Raw genomic sequence first — 20,105 nt, forward strand, 5'->3', positions numbered from 1 at the left:
TGCAAATAGTGACAACACAGACAATACAAAAAAATCATTCCCAATCAGGGTGATTTATGGTTTTACTGTGGCTGACTTCTTTCTGAAAATTTAACTAAGTGGCTGATGAAGCACCAGTGTTTCTACTGGTAAAGTTTCCATGCCACCACACCAAACATTTCATACAAAAAAATCCTCACCGTCACATTACACTTATTATACATGTGTATAATATGTAATAGGCCAGGGCAAACGTCCTGCCCCCTCAAATGAAAGTTTGCGAAGCTTCAGGAGGTAGGGAAACGATAAATGAGCGTAAAGTTTCACTTTCACTTCTGCAGGGGGGAACGGACTGCACCCCCCCATCCCCCACACGCACGCAGTTAATGAGTAAAGTGCATGCGCGTGCATCCCCCCACCCCCCACAAACTTAATTATTTAGTGCTAATGCACCTCAGTGATAAATTCTGCACATATATGTGAAGATAATACTTAACACATAATGAGACATATAGAAACTCCAGATAGGGCAATGTGATTTAGTAGGTAAGGCAGGTAATGTACATAATAATGTGAAATGTGGCTCCTTCATTACATTTTTGTTGTATTTAATCATGATCTGTTGAGCACTAACCTTAATCTTGATGACATGCTCTGAGCAGGAGGACTGGGCAGCTTGAAGATTTTTGCAAAGCTGAGAGACTTCCTGGTACTTCCTGATATAAATCACAAATAGAAAGGAGTAACATGAACTTAACTGAAACACGTTCTATCTTTTCAGTGTTGCAGCCTTCGCCTGTGTGTCTATACCTGCGCTGTAAGTCCAGCTGTTCCTGCAATTCCTCTTTTTCTAAGGTTTGTGAAGTAAGAGTTGAATCTTGATTTTGGATCTTCTGCGTTAGCACTCTGACCTCATCCTTCAAAGAACTGATAGTCTGGGAAAAGATTACACAATGAAGCAAATATAACACAAGAGACACAATTAAAGTACACAGGAATGCACACCTGGTTGGCAGTGTTCAGTCGAGTGTCTCGCTCCTCCAGTTTCTTGGTCAGTCCTTCCAGGTTTTTACGGAGAGCACGGTTTGCTTCCACTTGCTCTTCCAGGTTTCTGGAAGCTTCTGACTCTCTTTCCTCCAGTCTCTTGATTCGGCCCAGGAGGTCCTGGTTCTTCTCAACCTCATTCTTCAGTGTAGAAGTTTAAGAAGAAGGTTCAAACTATTTTACACCATAAATTAATATGGGTCCGATCAAGCATGAGCCTAACACGTGGACACATTTGGTGTTCAACAGTCTCTGTCATGTAAGCAGAGTAACTCATATGAATGTATTATAAATATTTGAGTAGGTATTTATAAGCACTTTAACATTATGAATAACAAAACTTGGAGAGATAAAATTTTTAGGTGACTTGAAATGGAAATCGATTTTTTGAGCTTTACACAAACATTCCAAACATGCGGTTCTCGACCGAAATTGATATCAAGTAGAATAAAACCTTTTAGATATTATGTTCAACTATGCTGAAAATACATTTTGGAGTTTTATTGACATGAGAATGAGATAGCATGTGGACAGGCTGCCATAGTAACACGTGGACGACTCTTTACCATTGTATGCATCACCCAAAACATTGACTTATTTTTTTAAAACAAGCCAGATATAATCACAATGTTTTATTTAATGTATTTAATACTAACACAGCGTTATTTACAACTTGTGGTGGTCCATTCTGATATAGGTAAATTATAAATAAAGAGTAATTTCTTGGTAACAGTTCACAGATAGTCTGAAGCATGGCTATGGTGTAAAAAGTACAATAAATGATGTGTGCAAATGTACTTTTTCATGTTGATGTTCACTTTTGCTTGATCGGATCCATAGATAAATAATCATTAAATGTGTCAGGGCATACCTTAAAGTCTCTTGCATTATCAGAAGCAGCTTTCTCAAGTTCCAGACGAGCTCTTTTGTGACTTAGTTCCATCTGCTTCTTCTCTTGGTCCAGCTGAAAGTATTTATTCTTCGAATTAACCCTTTCCGCTGCTTCCAACAACTAAAATTGAGGACAAGTCTGTCAGCAGCACATATGCATAGTAACACAGACATGTTTTAATGTTGTCGGTGTTTGCCTACCCCCATGCTTCGTTCGTATGTGCTTTGTAGGCTTCCTCCATATCCTGAGCATTCTGGCAAAGGCTGTGGAGGCTGAGAACGGCTGATGAACGAATTGAAGGACTTCAACGTTGTTAACACTGTGGTGTCGTCTTCTAAATCCATATTATGAGTCTACACTGTTGAGAAATAGAAATATACACATCAGAAAAGTAATACTGACAATGATAAAACGTAAAATTTGGTAAGGACCAGTGAGGTATAGGGCACCATGCTTCACTCCCTAACACCTTCTTCCCCTACTTTGATAAAGAAAACAGCACTCCTGCCTTAAGGGATGAAGCAGACCAACCAGGTAGAACACATACTGCACAACCTTATAATTCAAAAGGCAGCAGACAGTGTCTCTGGTATGGACACTGGCTAAAAGCCTGTGCAGACAAAGTGCTCTTCACATGAACATGTCACCTGAATATGACTGTAGACTCTTCTCATTTCTGTATTTTGTGCCTCCTCATCACCTCACTCCCCCTGCTTGTCTCCCAGAAATCAATATCAGTATTTTGTGTTGAAGGATGTCTCAACTCCTAAAATATATCTTGAGGAGCAAAGAGTGAGGAGGTTCGCAGAGGAAGCTATGACAGATACACAGGCGAAGAAGATATCTTCAGCAATCTGCAACCATGATGTACAAAACAGACATGACACATGGCTGGATTATACAAACCACAACAGTAACAGGACTCTACAAATTAAAGTGTTCCATATTCAGAAGTTGTAGTAGCTATTTAATCCACAATCATACTTCTGTGTGTTTAATTTAAAAAAATAATAATAATAAAGCATCCTATATTCTTCTATATGTTATTAAAATGAAACCCAGCAACGGACACACAGCTCAAGAAAAAATTAAGAAAGACCACTGCAATTTGCTCTGAAATCAGCATGTGTGCATGTATGACAGCCATTCCATTCCTGTGTCTGTTGAATTCCAACACAAGCATACCTTATTCTACTGAATAAACACCTGATCCATGTCTTATTTAAGGAGAAGTATAAACACCACTACTGTGGACATCGCTATCTTCTTGCAATAGGACTAGCTGACTGGCAAAAACAGTGCCATTAGTACCGCAGAAGTAATTGGAATAAAAAAATTATTATTGAAAACTACCGGAGTTCTGCTCTGACAATGTTCCCAAACTCTGAGGACTGGTTTTTCTATCAGGACAATGCTCCTGGCCTCAGCTAGGTCAATAAAGGAGTGGATGATGGACCACCAGATGAAGACCCTGTCATGGCCAGCCCAATCTCCAGACCTGAACCCACTTTGAAAACTTCTGGAGCAGGGGTCACCAATCCTGGTCCTCGAGGGCCGGAATCCTACATGTTTTAGATGTGTCCCTCTTCCAACACACCTGATTCAAATGCTAAGCCTATCATCAAGCTCTGCAGAAGCCAGATAATAACTGTCATGTGTGCTGGAAGAGGGAAACATCTAAAGCATGCAGGATACCGGCCCCCGAGGACCAGGATTGGTGACCCCTGTTCTGGAGGATAATGGATGGTCACAAACCATGGAACATTGCTGAGCTTCTTGAATTTCTATGCCAAGAGCTGCATAAAGTCATCCAACAGCAATGGTGGAGAGCCAAGACACGTGAAAGCTATCACTGAAAATCATGTTTTTCCACCAAATATTGAAGTTACAACATTAGTATTGAGTTGTTTATAAATTAAAATGAACTTGTTTTCTTTACATTATTTGAGGTCTGAAAACACTGCATCTTTTTGTTATTTTGACCATGTGTCTGTTCTACAAATACATGTTCTAAATAACAATATTTTTATTTGGAATTTGAGAGAAATGTTGTCAGTAGTTTAGAGAATAAAACAAAAATGTTCATTTTACTCAAAAACATACCTATAAATGGTAAAATCAGAGAAAGCGATAATTTTGCAGTGGTCTCTTATTTTTTTCCGGAGCTGTATGATGTAGCTGTGCCAGACCGCATATTTAAAGATTATTATAAATGACAACAAGAGGTATCAACAGTCACAGTCCCTTCCCTTGAAGCTGTCCCCCGTGAGACATTATTTGGGGGGAAAATGTATTGCAATCCATATCAAGAGTCAAGTATTTTTTATTTTCAAAAAAGAATTTTACAAGTCAAGAAAGCATTATTAGTAATTTTGTGGTAAAAACTGTTGAACTACCAGACTGTGAAAATACACTAATACAATTATAAATACTGCTGAAAGTTGCAGAAGTGACATCATTGCAGATTTTCTCTCCACAATCTGTTCAGAGTTGTTAAAGAAGGCCCAGCAGCATTAATTATTTTCACCAACCTTTTTATCTCTCAAAGATTACAGTGAATGTGCCGAAACAGCAACTATTTTGGTGTTGATATTCTGGTGTTCATTGTAAAACTGGATGTTTGTTCACTATTTTTGCCACAAACCACGATTTTGTTGGCTTGCAAAATAAATAAATAAATAAACTGACAAACATCATATGTGTAAATGGCAGCTCAATTCAAAAGTGAAGAAAAACAAGTTTGTCCTTTGACCACAATTCATATTTTTTTTCCGAGGTTAAGTCTTATGGAGAAGGACAGGCCTTCAGCTCTCTATGCAGATTGTGTAATAAGAAGATGGAAGATGGGAGGAACAGAAATGACAAGAGAAATCTCTGTCAGACTTGTCTCTACATTCAGCATCCCTGAACGCACTGGACTTTATGACAAACAGAACTCAATATGTGGGAACTGGCACAAACATCAGCCACCATGACCCCCAAGCTGTGACTCAAAGTCACCCAAAAACAGACACTTGACAAAGCCAGCAAAACCTCTTCATCCCAAAGAAGATGAAAGGTGCCAGTCTGTCATAACAACTGTCAACTGAGGGAACCTGCAGCACTTGGAAAAGGCATCACTGGCACAATAACATACAAATACCAACTGCAGACACAAACTGAAGTCTGGTGTGTACAGACTATGATACCACACTGAGCTCTTGGTCCATGACATTACCAGGTCACCTACCTTTGAACTGTCAGATGCTCATAATACAAGCTTAATCAAAACACTGAATCAGTATATGGGCCTGGCCAAGCAAGTAACAGAGTGAGAAAGCACTGTGCAGCAATACTAATCATTCTATACCTGTTTTGAAAAATTAATTTAGCAACAACCATAATAGCTCAAATTGTAGGTCTAAGCAAGTACTTTAACATGCCATTAAGGAATAATAACCAAATATTTAATAAAAACTTGAATTTATCATCATTGACAAAGTAACAGAGTGAGGAAAAATATACAGCAGTTATTCAAGGTTTGGAAAAAATGCAAAAAAAAAGTGCTGTTCCTCAAGGAAAGTGCAAATGTTTAACATACTACACTTTTCTTAATATATGAGAGTACATAATATCCAAAAATGAAACTGATATCATTTATATTTTAGTTTTAAAAGACATTAATTCATGGTAACGGAACGAGAATCCAGAAAGTAACAGAATGAGATGTTTGTTCAGTGTGATGCACCATAATAATAATCAAACATTTTAGTAAGACACTGATTAAATGATCAGTCTTTGGCGACATATGTTTCATTAATATATTTCATACACATCTTTCTGCTGTTATTCACAATAAATAACATTCAAAATCATTATAGGATTTTGTTATTATGAAATCTAGGATAAGACATGGGCCTATGTTTAGAACACATTTATTTACACATTGCTATTTACATTATGAATTAATACTGTATACATTAATTTACAACCTTTACTGTTCTTCATTTACACTGTATTCTCATATATTTTCTCATTTATCCACTTGTAATTCAGGTAAAAATTAAATAAACACAGTTTTAGAAACTACAGATATATGCCTTTCATGCTGAGTAATCAAAAATATTGTTTGAGAGAAAAAATAAATGGACTCTGATGTTCACTTTCACTTGGCCCAGCCCATATTATAAATATGTACTAAATGCTGTGTTAAATGACCACATCCCAGACATACATACCCACTTTAAGCAATCCCTTTATGTATGTTAATATCTACTGTTTATGTTAGTGTGCAGTGTCTATGTGCGTTTTGCATATTTTAGATCATTGTTTTGACTTCATTACAGCACTGATAAACACATTTTGGGGACTTTAAGAAAGATATTAATAAAGCAATAAACACTTTCTATTCCACATACGTTTGCACATGAATGTAAATAGAAACATGCATGTTATTTAACATTAATGCTACTGTCAGCCCTCAATAACTTGACAAAATGGTTCAGGATCTCCATTAATGATGTAATACTTTAAAAGCCACAAGTTAACATTGTGTAATAAGGTTATCATTTACATATAATCGGACATTAGCTAGATTCAATAGTTGTACACTTGATGAGGTTGTTTAAGCTAACTTAGCATAACTTAGAGCTAGCTATTACTTTAACTGAGCTAGTTTTAACGTTTACCAGCAAAGCTACGATCGAAAAGTAGTCGATAATTCTGTGGCTTTCGATATTTTTCCTTTCCGACATGTTTTAGTATGTTTACGACTTAACTTTTGCTTGCTCCAGTTTCCCACATGAAGCTAACCATAAGTTGTGTTTTTCTAAGGGGCTAAAGTTCTTGTCAGGCTAAATATGTAAAGCTCATCAGAAATTTGTTCTTCTATAGTAACTCTAGTAAGCACTGGTCTTACCTTGGAGCCACACAGAAATATGTGAAGCTCAGCAGGTTAGTTGACAGCAGGTTATTCGCAGATAAGGTATCTTTCTCTGCTAGCTTAGTTGCTGTACAGTGCACACTCAGAAATCCCTCCAGTTTGGGTCGAATCAGTATCGCGAGATTTGAGGGCGTATCGCGAGAGCTCTTCCTAGTTTACCTTTCTGTTTCTGCTCAGAAATAAGCTGTAAATCTGCATATACAATAACTCAATCCTTGTCAATAAATACATAAATGCTTATAGTTTTTTGTTTGTTTGTTTTTTACCTACACTTTATATCATTTATATATTCAATGTATTTTATTGATAAATTTCACAGGAGCAGTGCAGCTACATCAATAAACATTGCTGTAAATGTGTGTAAAGCAGTCACTGAGGATATTTCTCATCTGTAATTAACCTTAAAAAATATAAATATATAATTCAAAACATTATTTGGACATTAACTCTAAATTTTCAGAGGGCTTAGGTGCTGTCTGGATTAAAACATTTGATGATACCTGTCTTTAAAACTTTAGTAAAGCTAGAGCTGACATTACATAAACAACATCCACATCTATCTTGTTGAAGAAATTCATTATAGACCAACTACCGCACATCAAGTCAACCAAAGGAAAGTAATTCAGTCTCCACAGTGATTTTTTACATCACATAATCTGGTTTAGTGCTGCCAGTTTGGTTTGGGCACTGCACCATAGCCTTCCAATCACAGGGCAAATCCAGCCTTATAGTACATTGTCAGGTTTGTATGAAATATGCAACACTGACATTCATAATGCAGGATTAGGCATCGTTAAGGTTAATAGAAATATTGCCTGACTTAAGACTACATTAAGACTACAATTAGGACCCAAACATCCACCAATGACCAAAAGCAACTACTGATCTAAACTGTTTAATATCTGTTGATCCATTTATCCTAACAATACATGTAAATACTTGATGTAAAATACAGTTTGTCATCTTTTCATGGTCATCAGATGTGACATATTTGGATGTTCAGAAGCTTCGTAGTTACCGTGGAATCACTGTCATCTTCTACAACGCAGGTGTCAAACACGCGGCCCGGGGGCCAAATCTGGCCCACCAAAGGTTCCATTCCGGCCCGTGGGATGAAAGTGCAAAAATTAACCTGAACCATCAAGGTTGTCAAAATCATTTTGGTTCAGGTTCCACATACAGACCAATGTGATCTCAAGTAAAAATAACAACACAATAACCCATAAATAATGACAACTACAAATTTTCTGTGTGAAAAATTATGTGGAAAAAATTTCAGTGAAAAAAAAACATTACACTGTGAAAATATTTACATTTACAAAAGTAGTCTTTCACAATAAAATGCAAATAAATACATAAATAAATAAAAACAAAGATGAACAACCTGAAATGTGCAATTTTAACAATATTCTGCCTGTTACTAAGTGTTTTGTGCATTTATAGATCCACTGTGATCTGTAGTTGTGTTAATAATAAGAGATGTAATATTGTAGAAATTGTCCACATATTAGTTCCAAACTCCAAAAATTTCACAATATTCTGCCTGTTACCAAATGTTTATGTAACACTGTGTGTAATGCACACATATAAATAATAAGTCGAGGCATAATATTGTTAAAATTGCACTAATTTTTCAAATGAAATATCTGTTTTTTCAGGTTATTCACATCTTTTTTGTAAAATGTAAATATTTTCATAATGTAATTGTTTGGGGGGGGTTTTTTATAATAAAACAAAAAGAAAAACTTGGATTTGTCATTATTTATAGGTTATTAAGTCATTATTTTACTGGTCTGGCCTGCTTGAGATCAAACTGGGCTAAATATGACCCCTGAACCAAAATGAGTTTGACACCCCTGTTCTCCAACATTGATTCACCAGTAAAACTCATGGAGTTGGATCAATAACAATAGATGGAGACACTTGGTTTATGTTCAATTAATGATATATTTTACTGAAAAGTCACTTTTTCTTCCATTTTCTCTGTTTTTGATATCGTAACCTTCAACTTTAATTTGAGCTTTTATGGACCTCAATCATGATCAGTAAATTAAATGTAGAAAAATACCTGATTTTCGCATAAGAATGCAAAATACGGACCATATTATTTGAAGAAATGGTAATAAATCACTTAAGAAAAGTAAAAAATAGAGAAAGAAATCATTTGGGAACAGCGATAAAAGTAGCACTGGGTCTTTTTGGGTTAAAAACAAGAACAATCTACATAAATCTGTAAAGCAGTAAGACATGCATGTAGATGTGTGGTCAGACTGCAACAGTAAGTCTTTGGATTTTTATTTTGACACGAAACATTGAACATTTACTAATTAAGAAAGGAAAGCACAGTACAGTGGCAAAATATATCTTCAGGAATGACTATTTTCACAGTTTTTTTTTTTTTAATTTTGTTTGTTTTGTTTTTCTTTTATTCATCTGGCTTCAGTGTGTAAGCTACCTTGATGTATTTGACTCAAAATGCAGTTGTGTTATTTGTCCAACAGAGAGCAGCACTTTCACACGATATGGTTGGAAACTATCCTGAGTGTTGCTATTAGTCATTTCTTTTATTTATTTATTTTTACCGTTAACAACAAGTCTATTCCACTTCATGATGCAACTGGACGCTGTGCTACCCCTAAGGTCATATGTGAATATTTTTGCATTACAAAATACTTTAATGAGACTGTCTCAATATAGTTTTAAATAAACTTCAAACAATCACCAACAAAAAAGAAAAAAAAACCTGACATCAAGTTTACAGGCATCACCTTAGCTTTTATGTTACTATAACTGTGATGCCTACAGGGAAATACATGATCTGCATTTGACATCATGTTTGCAACCCTTAAAGACCAAGTGTAGGTCAGAAACAGGTATATGAGCCTGTAGCCATAATATTATTTATACCCAGCATGCATTATTAACATGTAAGAATAAACATATGGAAGCCTTTGGTGACATCTGCGGGAAAATCTAATTGCAGAACAGTATTAAATGTATTCACGTTTAATTATCATTGTGCTTGCAGTCAGCAGGAGAAAGCTTGTAAAAACGGCTGTTGATGGTGTGTAGCTCACCCTTTAAAAGAGTGTGTGTTCAGCCTGTGGCCAGAAGGAGACAGTGTTACACCTTTTTAAAGCTCACATGTTTTTTCATTTGATTTGATTTGATTTTACTTTTTCACCCTGACCAGTGACGGTATGTCACTTATTTTTTAATGTAAAAACAGACCATGCTAATACAGTAATGTATGTGACAAGTAGAAGGAAATTCAAAGAGGTAGAAGTAGATTCCCATTTGAATGTATTACAAATGGTAACAGAATTTCTGAAAATCTGCGGAGGAAAATATAAAATGTATATCCATTTTCTACTACTATGTGAATATTAAAAGTGTCCTGCTGCATTAAAGTGTTTTACTTGTATTTTTTTAATATATATATATATATATATATATATATATATATATATATATATATATATATATATATGTTCTGTCCATAGGTGTTTGTGTTATGTAGTGAATTTGAAAATGAACCTCTACACAGTAAAATCGCCAGTGTTTATATTACACTGAAAGAGTTAATTTTAACACTACCTCAGTGAACATATGGTCCCTATCTACAAAGTGTAAAATTAACACTGAACATAGAGTTATATTTCCAGAGTCAACTTTACTCTAGTAAGAGTTAATATTTTACACTACACTACACTAATTAGGGTCAATCAAGTTTTACACTATGTGAGAAGTAACACCCATAGTGTTATTCACATTCAACACTGAAGAGTTAAGTGTTAAGAAATAACTTTTCCAGTGTTAAACCTACTTAACACTACATGTTGATAAATAAATTACTCCACAGAGTGTTGATTTCTAACTGCCTCCTACCGGTGTTAAATGTGATGTACTATAGTCCCAGTGTCTGCAGGGGTGAAAAAAAGATACTATTATTTCTGTACCCAATTTATTCTAAGTAAAAATGAAATATTGCAACTAAAAGTAAACATAAAATGACATGTAAAATGAAAGCTGTCGACCCGATATCACGTTATCTGTTTGAAATTTGGTATTTGAAAACACGTACCCAGCATTGACAACGACGACGTAACTATATTCTTGCACACAGAATCTGCTTGGATGAAATACCAAAAGCAATAGTTTATTTACACAAACTTACAAACGCAGTTTTTCGATGCGAGGAAGATGGCGACGCCAGAGTCCAACTTCTCACTCAGTTTGAGCATGGAGGTAGGTGGGCGGGGCTTTTCAGAGTCATTATTTTTTAACACTGAAAGGTATCTTGCTCTTATCAGTGTTGAATTAACTTTGAGAGAGTCAATTTAGTTTAACACTGAATATATGACACTGACAGTGTAAAACCTCTGTAAACTCCAATTATTTTCACCGACACTGGAAGTTATCCTGTTAAATTTTACTCTGTCCATTGTTGGAATAACTCAGAAAGAATTAAAATACTTTGACTCTGCATTTTTTTACACTGGCAAATTTACTGTGTACCTCCTCTGTGTGCTATTGACACTGAAAAGAAACAAGTGGAAAAATCAGGTCAATTCAAAAAGCTGGTCAATGTGACATGTTAATCCCTGAGCTCATTAGTATTCATGAGCTCACCTGGGTGAGACCACGCCCACAGAATTCATCCAGCCCAGTGACAGTTTTCATATACAGCAAGCTGGGGTGCCGTAAAGGGGGGGGTAAACATGATAAATAAATGGGGCCCAGCATTCCCGGGGGGCCCAGTGGATACAGGTTAGAAGTTGTGAAAATTCCGTGTTAGGTCCGCCGTATAAGAGAGGCTCAGAACCCAGGAGTCGGACGTTCAAAGCATGTTCAGTTCCACTTTTGTTTCTGCCAGTTTCTCTACTTGTTGCACAAGGCAGAAAAGCCAGGCTGTCATTGGCTAGCTGTTTGCCAATCAGAGTCAAGCAGATTAGCATGTTGAATATTCATGAGAACTGACACAAATTGAGCTGAGTCTTCCAGCAGACTTTCTATACCACGTTAGAACGCCTTGAAACTTTGGTAACCAAAGTGTTTTTTCCACCAAAAATGTTAGAAGCGGCCATGGCTCAGGAGGTAGAGCGGGTCATCCAATAACGGAAGGGTTGGCAGCTCAAGTCATGTGCCGTTGTGTCCTTGGGCAAGATACTTCACGCACCTTGCCTCCAGTGTGACTCATACTGGTGTATGAATAGGTATGAATGTTTGGTGGAATGTAAGAGTGAATGAACAATGGATCAATAATAGGCCTGTAATGGTACACAAAATTTTCGGTTCGGTTTTGAAAGCCACGGTTCGGTTTTTTTTTGGTTCGGTACGGGAAGAAAGAAAACCCCTCAAAATGTCTTTAATGCATTTATGAATTTTTGAACATTTTTCCCCAAATTTTTGGAGACAATAAAATATAGAAAAACAGGACTAATATAATTCTGCTGCTATAAATCAAATAGAAAATGAAATAAATAAAATATTACTAAATGTATTTTAAACATTAGTATTGCACTTTTCCCTGAAAGGTAGTTTTGAACAAACAACAAAAATCTAATCACAGTTCTGTCAGTTCACATTCTGCATAAAAATAAAAAAAATTCCACATGAAGTGCAATACTAACAAGAGGACAAACTCATATTCTCTTTTAGCAAACTGAAGAGCTACACTGACAACAAAACTAACCAAATTATTTATTTTAGGATAGTGAACAAACTGTGTACTTGTGTGTGTGTGTGTGTGTGTGTGTGTGTGTGTGTGTGTGTGTGTGTGTGTGTGTGTGTGTGTGCAGGGTGCGATTCGTCAGACACATGGGAGGGGGGGGTTGTCGGAGCCGAGGGGGGATGCGGTCCATAAGTAACGTAACTAATGCTGGCGTGAGACGAAAGTGAAACTTTACATACTTTACATGTTATACAGCGTGCGTGTGTGTGTGTGTGTGTGTGTGTGTGAGAGAGGGAGACAGACAGACAGTGCTAGTGTGTTTTAGAACTACTGTAGTTCATAGGGGCCAAACAGTGTTCGTCTTATCTTTTCTTTCCTTGTTATTGTCTTTCACCTGAACCTGAACTGATCCAAACTGGACTGTAATGATGGTGGAGGGTCTTCAGTCTCTTCCTTCCAGGTTGACATCATATTTGTTGTTTTTTTTAAGCTTATATCAGCTGCTATTTCATATTTCAGATCATTGTGCGCTAGTTCCATATGTCCATGTGAAACTTGCTCGGATTTAAAGTTTCGCATCAAACAACTTCTTTCATTCCTTTTTCTTTTTCTCATCATACTGTGCCGTTTCGCTACAGCTGTGTACCGAACCGAACAGGTGCGTACCGAAACGGTTCGGTACGCGTACCGTTACAGGCCTAATCAATAATGTAAAGTGTTTTGGGTGCCTTGAAAAGTGCTATTGAAATCTAATCCATGATTATTATTATCATAGAGTCCATGGTAGAACTTCAGACATTACCACAAAAGTAAAACATGTGTGGCAGGGCACCTTTAAGGCTACGTCTAGATGGCAATGTAATTAAGTAAGTAAGTAAATTTTATTTATAGAGCACTTTTCACAGACAGTCACAAAGTGCTTTACAGTGTGAAGTACACATAAACAGTACAAATAAAAATACAATTAAAATGCCATTAAAACACAACGGAATACAATTAAAATTCAGTTAAAATATGATAAATACATAAAGTGCAATCAGTCTGTAGCAGCCCTGAGACAGTTGGGAAATTAAAAAGCCTGCTTGAATGATCTGAATCGAAAACACAAAAGTGGCATTACGTCCTCACTTTTAATTCTGTGTTTTGACATGTGTTTTGGGGGGAAATCTGCATGCAGACAGATGTGCAAAAGTGTGTGAAATTTCCTATTTATCGATGCAGTATGCACTTCAGGTGGCTAGGTGGCATCACCACCACCAAAGACCAAGCACCTACATTGAACCTTTCTACTTCTCTTCCTGTAGTTAATGTGCCTTCTCTGCTCTCTACTGTTCTTTATAAAGATTTGTGACAATTGCTGAAACAACTCTTGAGTGTAAGTCAGAGCAACTTGGGCAACTTGAAGATCTGTCGCAGGGAAATACTCCAACATGTTGTTTTCCAGTAATAGTGCGTGCCTGTGATGTAAACTCCATGCAACAAGAAAACGCAATTTTGCATTTTCAACACTTTAGACTGAGCGTTTTTAAGATGTCCACTCTGGAAGGTGGTTTCACATTTTTGCGTTTTCCACCCTGAAAAACACTGTTGCCGTCTGAACAAGAGGCACATCTAATAAAATATTTTGTCGTTTTCACCCAAGAGCATTGTCATGTAAAACTGGGCCTAAGACTTTATGTCTATTTACGTCTTTGCTTGAGATTTGTTTCTGCAGCTGCTCATAAATGGCTATGACTGATTGCTGTTTTCATCTTTCAGAATCTATCCTCATTAATGATTACGTCTTCATTTATTCAGTGAATGTTGCAGGCTCCTTATTGAGCCACACATGCAAATATAAACACTATTTTACGAAATATCTTGAGTTTTATACACATTTACCTTTAATTAGCAATTAGTGCACCAACTTTTCCGTCTCTCCCAAGCCTAAAGTTTTGTACTTTAAATTATGAATAAAATTGTTAATGTTAATGCAAAAAAATTCAAATAAACAGCTGACAGAAATAGACTTTGTACTGTGAAGCAAACACAAGCATATGGATGAAGAAAGCAAACCTGAGTCTCCACAGAAATCAATTCACAGGCTATTATCATGGATTTAGGCGGTGTAGATGGTCATTAACCCTCAAATGGATTCCACTGACCTCAACAAATTATTGACTGATGATTCAAACTGTTAAACCTAAAAGCACATAGTTTGCACTAAAAGCATTCCTCAGTCCTAGATACCCCTATTCTATTTTTTTCTCCTTTTTTTAAGTAAAGCTGTGAAACTCTTGTCTCCTAAAGGGCACAAAAATGCATTGCTGGGTCTGAAGAAAATATGTAAAAAATTCCCATTGATTTTCAGTAAAGTTATTTATCAAAACCAGCCTCTACCCATACCCTCAGTTGTCTGCTTTTCAGTTTCATATATTAAAGAGAAAATTCGACAGCGGAGGTAGTTAGTATGTTCCAGTGCCAAAATCACCAGCCAAAATCCAACTATGAAAGTCACAGTCAGCTGATATGCTATAATGGACGTATATTCATAAACATCAGGAGTCCTTTTTACAAACAATCTCTGAAAATAGTGAAGGGGGAATTTTGTCTCATGACTGCGTTGTGAAAATATCTGGTGACATTTGTAACTTATTCGCATATAATCAACTATGCTGTCATATGAGAAACATAAAAAAGGAAATGATCCCTTGGTTCAAAATAAATATGTAACACAATATGAAAAGAAAGAAACTTGCATCTTAAAATATCTCCTCCATCTGTTCCCATTCAGTCAACATAATCTGACATTTGTGTCCAATGGAAGACTTTTATTTATTTAATTATTTCAAACATTTGCAGAATAGCAATGGATGTGACTATGAGACCTGTACTACTAAATTTAACCCTTTCATGCGCAAATTATGAGAACCTTAGTCAATATTTTTTTCTTGAGTATTTTTGTTCCACTTTACGCATGAAAAAAACAATGCAATTGATTTTTTTTTTTTTTTTTTTAATGAACATATTTTTCATGGAGTTACAAAAATGTCCACTCAGCTGGACACCATGCATTTAAGTTTTGAAGCAAAGAAACATGTATTTAAAAATCATCATCAGAAAGTGATATACTATGTGAAAACTATGAAATAAAAGCATGTGTAATGCCACTAATTGCTAAATTGCTACTGTTTTCTCACATTTATCATACTCTAATATTAGTTATTACTCATTTCATAGAGATATTATCCTCCTGAGACCCAGGAAATGGACAGTTTTAGCTGTTTTACATAAAAGAAAAATTGTCTTGATTGGAAACTGCATCATGCAACAGTTTTTTCAGATACATTTTTGAAACTATGTTTATTTATTGATTGATTTTTTTTAATGGAATGTCCTTTGCAATGCACAGCATTTGTAAAGTAAAACAGTCAAACTTTTGTCCCCTATAGAGGACAAAATGCATTGCTGGGTCTCAGGAGGATATGCAAAAAAAAAAAAAAAAAATTGTTTATTACAGTCACACTCAAACATGTTAGTTCGGATCAGGTTTATGAAGAACAGCAAAATTACTCTAATTGTATGTATTGCAGTGTTTTGGATGATGCATAAGAGTCCTGATATGGAACTAAAACAACAAAACCCATGAATAAATAATAGAACAGCTGTAGAATAACTGTCCACTGGAGTGACCAGTATGCGTGAAAGGGTTAATAAATAAATACTTGCCTACCATAAAAAAAAAAGCCTCATGAATGAGGTTTTCAGCAATGTGGTGTACATTTCTGTAAATATGAAGAAAAGTCAAATATTCATGTATTTTGTTATAGTAGAAAAGAAGCATTATTTTGGATTACTGTCAAGAAATAGATTGGTTTCTAATTCTTATTAGTCTGTCCACTAAGATAGAAGCTCATAGAGGAAAGAAAACTTTAGTAATATCATCATTTTGATGTTCAAATAACTTCTCATTTTAACCCATAAAGACCCAGTGTTATTGTTGTGTCAGTTCTCAAATGAATTTTTCTTTCTATTTAACCTTTCTTAAGTGATTTATCACCATTTATTATAATACTCTCCTCTGTATTTTGAATTTTTTTTTCCAGTGATAATCAGGTATTTTCCTGTATTTAATTCATTTATAATGTAGATGTTCATAAAAATTCAGATTAAAATTAAGGGTTATTATATCAGAAACAGAGAAAACCTAAGAAAAAGTGACTTTTTCAGTAAAATCTATCATTAACTGAATGTAAACCAAAGTGTGTCCATCCACTATCATTGATCCAACTCCATGGGTTTTACTGGTGAATCAATGTCGTAGAAGATGACAGTGTTTCCACGTTCACTACGGAGCCTCTGAACATCCAAATGTGTCATATCTGATGACTTTGAAAAGATGACAAACTGTATTTTACACCAATTATTTACATGTATTGATTGGATTAATGGATCAACAGGTATTAAACAGTTTAGATCAGTAGATGGTTATGGTCGCCTGTGGATGTTTGGGTCTTTATGGGTTAAAATAATGCCCGAGCTCCATAATGATAAGACTTTTGTGACCCTCTTTTGGGAGTAAATCCCACATTGAGTCAGTTTTATCTTATTCTGTAATCTGTTGGTAAGGAATCCTCATAAATCGCCTGTGGATGTTTGGGTCTTTATGGGTTAATGAATTCATTCATCTTCCAGACTCCTTAGTCCTTGAGGGGGTCGTGGAGGATATCTGTTACCAGTGGGTGAAGGTGGGATACACCCTGGAAAGATGAACAACCATTAGATTAACATATTCGCGTCATGTGTTCAGAGGGTGGGAAGAAGCTGGAGTACTCGGACAGAATCTACATAGACATGGAGAGAACATGCAACCTACACATAGAAAGGCCGAGTGCCCGGGATCGAGGACCAGTTGACCAATCCATTATAACAACAATTAAATGCAGAGCATCCAAATGTTTTTGGAACAACAAAGAAAAAAAATGAAACAAGGAATAAAATATATTGAGGTGTATGTTTATGCATGCGTGTGTGTGTGTATGTGTGTGTCACTATGAGCTAATGTCTTTGTGTATTTCTGTGCCAAAACATCATATGATCATAATGTACAATGATATTTATAAATCTTTAGTTTTTTTCCTCTTTACGTTGTTGCGGAAGTTTGAGGGCAAACTCTTCTTGACAGTACCAATAGATATTTCTTTGACAACACAGTCGATGTGCTCCCTGTGGAAGGATTATGTGACAAGATGAGATCGATTCAGAATCATTAGTGTCCAGACCTGAAGTGTGTACATAATGAATGCAAATGTGTGGACCTGTGTGTATGAGTTAACATGGATGTAGGATTGGATGTAGCATTACTTTAGGTAAAAGACAGCCTCGTCTTTTACCTAAAAGTAATGCTTAACCCTTTATAGGGCACTCATAGAAATACTCTTTATTTTTATATTACTACTACTACTTTATTACTTTTGTGAATTTTTTCAAAAAGTTTTATTATGTAGAAAATCAAGATAAAAGAAGTTACCATATTTGGTGCCTTGCCTGTAAGTGTCAAAAAAGAAAAACACATGTAAGGTGAAAGGAACATGTATTTTAGAACATTTCATCTTTACTTTTAGAGCATTACAACAACATAAGTGCACCTGTCCATATCCACATTAACTGTCACATCAGCCTCCAGACGTTAGTCTGGTTTTGTCTGTCTTGTCTGTCATTTCCTGTTTTATTTTGTTAAGTCCTCCTCATGTGTCATGTCTGGTGTCTTTGCTTCCTGTTCCCCATTTCTCCCACCTGTGTGATTACCTTTACCCGCTCTGATTTGCTACACCTGTGTCTTGTTTTCTCCTCTCCCTCTTGTGTATTTAAGCCTGTGTTTCCCTTTGTCCTGTGCCAGTTTGTATTCTACCTCTGTGTGATACTGGATCCTGTTTGTCTGTTTGCCTGTTTTTTTAACCTGGATTGCCTTTTGACTCCTGCTTCTTGCCCAACCCTTGCCTGTGCCTCTGCCTCCAACTGATTCCTCATGTGTTCAACCTTCTGCCTGATTTACTGGTACGTGAGCCTGCCTGTTCCTAATGTCCTGTTGCCTATCTGTTTGCTTTCCCGTGTATGACCTGGTTTGGACTCTGACTATTCTCTGCTTTTCCCTAGTCGGGTTACCGACGCGTGTTTCCGGTCCAGGCTGTGAAGCCCAATCTCCGGTCCTGTCTCTGGATCCTGTGAAGAGTCCGGGACCCATTGCCTTCAAGGATATGTATATCAATATTGCCTGTGAATTGTCTTTTTACTATTGTGTTTAATAAACAGTGAACTTTTACGTCTGTCTCCAGGTCTTGCAATTGGGTTCAGTTTCCGTACTCAGACCATTACATTATCCCTTTGAACATCATGCCTTACATTAGTACCATTACTTCATGGTACTGAACAAAGCAGGTGCAATCACTGTTCATGCAGAAGTGGACCTTACAGACCCTGTAGACCACATCGGACCTGAGATTGTTGACTCACTGAAACTGTTGCCGTCACTGTGTGAGGAAATTACCAAAAGTAGTCACTCTATTTCAATGTCAATGTAAAAATAAAGTAAAAGTGTTAAAAAAAAAAAAGTCTACTAGAGCACGAAGCCATAAGCAAGTACAAATCTTCCATAGTGCACTCTCAAACTTTATTCAAACATGTTGAAATCCACATTATTGGTGGATATTATTTGATACTTCACAGTCAGTCTGAGGTTATGTCTTATGCTCTGATGTAAAGGTGCAACTAAGGAACTAGTGTCCACCTGTGTGCGTCTCTTCTCTGTGCTTTTCTTTTCTCAGTCCACTTTACCATCACCCAAACTGGTTGAGGCCGATGGCTTCCTACCAACAGCCTAGTTCTGCCTGAAGTTTTTCCTCCATTAACCCTCCTGCAGTCTTTGTCAGGTAGAAATGACCCACGGTTCTGTATATTCCTGCACTCTCCTGCTGTCTTTGTCAGGTTGGACGGACCCTATCAAGCCAGCTTTGCGTATAAACTGCCCTCCCACTACCCTTGTCAGGTTGGACAGGCCTTCCAAGTCCAAGGGACCCCGTCAAGCCCAATTTTGCCTACAAACCGCCCTCCCACTGCCCTCGTTGGGTTGGACAGACCCTCAGGATCCCAACTTTGTGTAAAACTGTTCTCCCGCTGCCCTCGTTGAGTTGGATGGACCCTATCAAGCCAACTTTGCATGTAAACACTCTCCCACTGCCCTCGGCAGCGGTGGTGGCAGTAACTGCTGGGCCAAGCAAGCGGAAGAGGTGTCAGATCTGTCCCTCAAAATAGGCCTGTATAATATGTACCGCGGGCCACCAGTGTCAGGAAATTGTCTGCAAAGCCCATTTGTTTGCATACTGACCCACTTGTGCTGACCAGGCGTTTAATGTGCCATTCACCCGTAAAGAGCTGGGTAAAAGGGCATTTGTCTGCTCTGCTCCTTGCACATGGAATATGTTGCTAAAACACTGGAAACTGACTGAATTGATCTCCTTGAATGCTTTTAAATCCAAACTTAAAGTGCTAGAGACTAACTCAATGACTTACACTTGTTTTTCATAGTTTGACTTGCCATGTAAATTATTGTGTGTTGT

The 20,105-nt window shown here is 36.7% G+C and overlaps 1 protein-coding gene across 2 annotated transcripts in view; it reads right to left on the bottom strand.

The window, feature by feature from the left end:
- Positions 1-6,926, bottom strand: part of mad1l1 (mitotic arrest deficient 1 like 1) — a 162,965-nt gene extending 156,039 nt beyond the window's left edge. The window contains exons 1-6 of one of the 2 annotated variants that reach the window (XM_030145717.1): positions 6,813-6,926; positions 2,116-2,268; positions 1,895-2,035; positions 985-1,164; positions 790-914; positions 614-695 (exon numbers count right to left, since the gene is read on the bottom strand). In XM_030145717.1, coding sequence (XP_030001577.1) covers positions 614-695; positions 790-914; positions 985-1,164; positions 1,895-2,035; positions 2,116-2,259 — 672 coding nt within the window. In that variant the 5' untranslated portion in view covers positions 2,260-2,268; positions 6,813-6,926. Of the gene's footprint in view, positions 1-613; positions 696-789; positions 915-984; positions 1,165-1,894; positions 2,036-2,115; positions 2,274-6,812 lie in introns of both variants that reach the window. The other variant, XM_030145709.1, reaches the window with a different exon arrangement.
- Between the last annotated feature and the right edge of the window lie 13,179 nt (positions 6,927-20,105).

Source organism: Sphaeramia orbicularis, chromosome 1 (genome assembly GCF_902148855.1).
Source record: "Sphaeramia orbicularis chromosome 1, fSphaOr1.1, whole genome shotgun sequence".
Lineage (NCBI taxonomy): Eukaryota > Metazoa > Chordata > Actinopteri > Kurtiformes > Apogonidae > Sphaeramia > Sphaeramia orbicularis.